This window comes from Austrofundulus limnaeus, unplaced genomic scaffold, assembly GCF_001266775.1.
Source record: "Austrofundulus limnaeus strain Quisiro unplaced genomic scaffold, Austrofundulus_limnaeus-1.0 Scaffold238, whole genome shotgun sequence".
NCBI lineage: Eukaryota > Metazoa > Chordata > Actinopteri > Cyprinodontiformes > Rivulidae > Austrofundulus > Austrofundulus limnaeus.
The window spans coordinates 419,860-422,600 of record NW_013952640.1 but is presented as its reverse complement, the minus strand read 5'-3'; the positions used below and the strand labels follow the sequence as shown (position 1 = coordinate 422,600).

Here is a 2,741-nt window from a genome sequence, read left to right as displayed (position 1 = left end):
AGTTCTTGCATGAGGCCCATTGTTTCTAAAGCTGACAGAGTTACAGACTTCAAGCTGATTGTAAAAGTTAGTTTTGAGGCATGGACTTACTCTTAGGGTTAGCGATGGGGTTGGGGAAGGGTGGGCTGCTCAGCTGACTGACTGGATTCTTCATCTCACAGCTGAACTCTCTTATTTCTGAACTGTTCTCCTGCAAAAAACAAACTGTTACTAAAACACACTTTATGTGACATACCACAAAAATATGACTTTTTCTCACCAGTGAAAATTTAATAAAAAGCTGTTTGGACCACCTTAGCAGACCACCAGGAATCATTTTATCTTTTGAATAGCAAAAACACTACACTGGTTCTAACTAGCTGATATTTTATTTGATATGTTTAGCCCCTAAAAGTTTTATTTTTTATTTCAGCATTCATGTCAAAGTAGACGAATCAAATTTCCACTAAATTTGCCCTAATCTCATACTGAATAACTTGAGATTATTATTTGTGCTTGAATAATCCTATGAATAATAGAATAAGGCTACATTCACACTGCAGGCAAAACTGACCCATATCTGAATTCTTTATAGCAGTCTGATGGTGACAGATCAGATTTGTTCAGCTCTTTTTCACATGTGGTACTAAATCCTATGGTTTGGAGTCTACATGAACATATGATACTAGTGGTGGTATCAGATCGTATTGATCCTACTTTCATGATGTTACCCCTGTTCCTGAAGTCCAGTTCCTGCAACAGACAGGAAGTGCTAAGATCAAATGTAAACACTGGAAACAAGCCCGGCAGTTTAGTCTGCTCTGACTGCACAGCAGCTTCAGAATGGATCCACACATGCTAACATGTAGCTTTAACTTCTGTCAACACAGCGTGCTACTGGTGACATCATGTCTTTTTCTGTGGGTTGCTTCAGGGSTGTGGACTGTTCACACTGGARTCGGATGGGGCCAATTTAAACTACACTATGCTGCCAAAAGTATTTGCTCACCCATCCAAATGACTGTGCACCAGTGCACAAAGTAAGGTCCATAAAGACATGGATGGCAGAGTCTGGTGTGGATGAACTTGACTGGTCCTGACCTCAACCTAACAGAACACCTTTGGGATGAATTAGAGCAGAGACTGAGCCAGGCCTTCTGTYCAACATCAGGATGTGACCTCACAAATGTGCTTCTGGAAGAATGGTCCAAAATCCCCATAAACACCAGTGTTTCCCCTAGGAAAATGGTTTTGGTGGTGGTGGTGGTGGCGGGGCAACTTGTTTTATAAAAACATCAATTTTACATGACTCACCTTCAATTATAGTAATAAATTTACATTATGTGAATATTTAATTGCCTAACTACATCCTAAAGTTAAGGACTCCTTATGATAATTATCAATAATAATTTATCGTAGTAAATTATTATTGATAAGTGATTAACTCTGTGCAGCAGCAGATGATCTGAGTCCAGAGTTCTCAGTTTGAAACCTTCTGGAGCTCTTCTCTGTAACTCTAGATGTGACAGAGTGTGGATAGTTGATTGTCTCTTTTGTGTCTCTGATGGACACTGGAGACCTGTCCAGGTGTCTCTGGTGGACTGAGACCTGTCCAGGTGTCTCTGGTGAACTGGAGACCTGTCCAGGTGTCCCCTGCCTTCACCCAAAGGCAGCTGGGACAGGTTCCAGCCCCACCCTGACCAGCAAGTTTTACTTGTTTCCCTGCTATTCAGCAGGTCTTCACAAGATTATTAATCACCTTTTTTACTTATTTTTCTTTATTCTATCTCACCCTCTCCTGTATTGAGCTGCAGTAATGTGCAAATTTCCCCACTGTGGGATCAATAAAGTTTTATCTTATCTTAAAGTTTTATCTTATCTTATCTTATTCATTCAAAGCAGGTGTGTCAAATCGGGGAAACATCTAAACATGTAGGAAAGGAGTCCTTGAGGACCAGGGTTGAGAATCACTGCTTTAACACAGGTTATCTGATTTATTATTTACAAATAAATGGCAAAGAATCAATGGCTTCCAGAGGCAATACTAGAAAACATAAAACTGAATCAATATTATATTTTGAAAATGTCTCATCAAGCTCAGAGAAGCTCTTGAGGTGTTGGTCAACATTTAAAGCAGTGATTTTTAGATGTTTCCCTGATTTGACACACCTGGTTTGAATGAATGAGTGATTAACAATCTTCTGAAGACCTGCTGAAGAGGAGGGAAACAAGTAAAACATGCTGGATAGGGGTCCTTGAGGACCAGGGTTGGGAACCACTGATGTAAAGGATAACAGTTAAAAATGCAACTTTCAAAAAACTTCCTCTCAGTCAATGAGAATAATTTATTTACCACATTTTAAAGATCGATTATAATCTGGGCCCTTTAGGGTGCTCCTGAACGGGACTTGACTGGAACATGACTGGACTCACAGGGACCTGGTCGCACGCGGGGTCTGTGTTGGTGATTCTTGCTGTAATATATAAAAGTAATTATTGATAAGGTAACCATGCTGTGGCTTCACCTGTTGCATTTTCTTTTAAAGAAAGAAAAAGTAGCTCAAAGCTGTCGCATCGGTGCTACGTGATTAAAAAAAAAGCAATTTTCATCGCGTGTCTAATCCCACACACACGTTTTTCTATCTTTGTGAGGACCACACAGCGCTCACAGAGCGCTCACAGCCTCGCTCTGTGCCGTCTTTTTTTCCCAAATTTGGCGAGAGGTGGATATGGAGGGGCGCAAAAAAAGCTCTCGACTTGAT

General features: G+C 40.5%; 1 protein-coding gene across 1 annotated transcript in view; it reads right to left on the bottom strand.

Moving 5' to 3' along the window:
- LOC106525714 (T-lymphocyte surface antigen Ly-9) overlaps positions 1-2,741 on the bottom strand; it is a 9,237-nt gene that overhangs the window by 3,356 nt on the left and 3,140 nt on the right. The window contains exon 5 of the mRNA XM_014020038.1: positions 91-190. Within this exon, the coding sequence (XP_013875492.1) occupies positions 91-190 (100 nt within the window). The remainder of the gene's footprint in view (positions 1-90; positions 191-2,741) is intronic.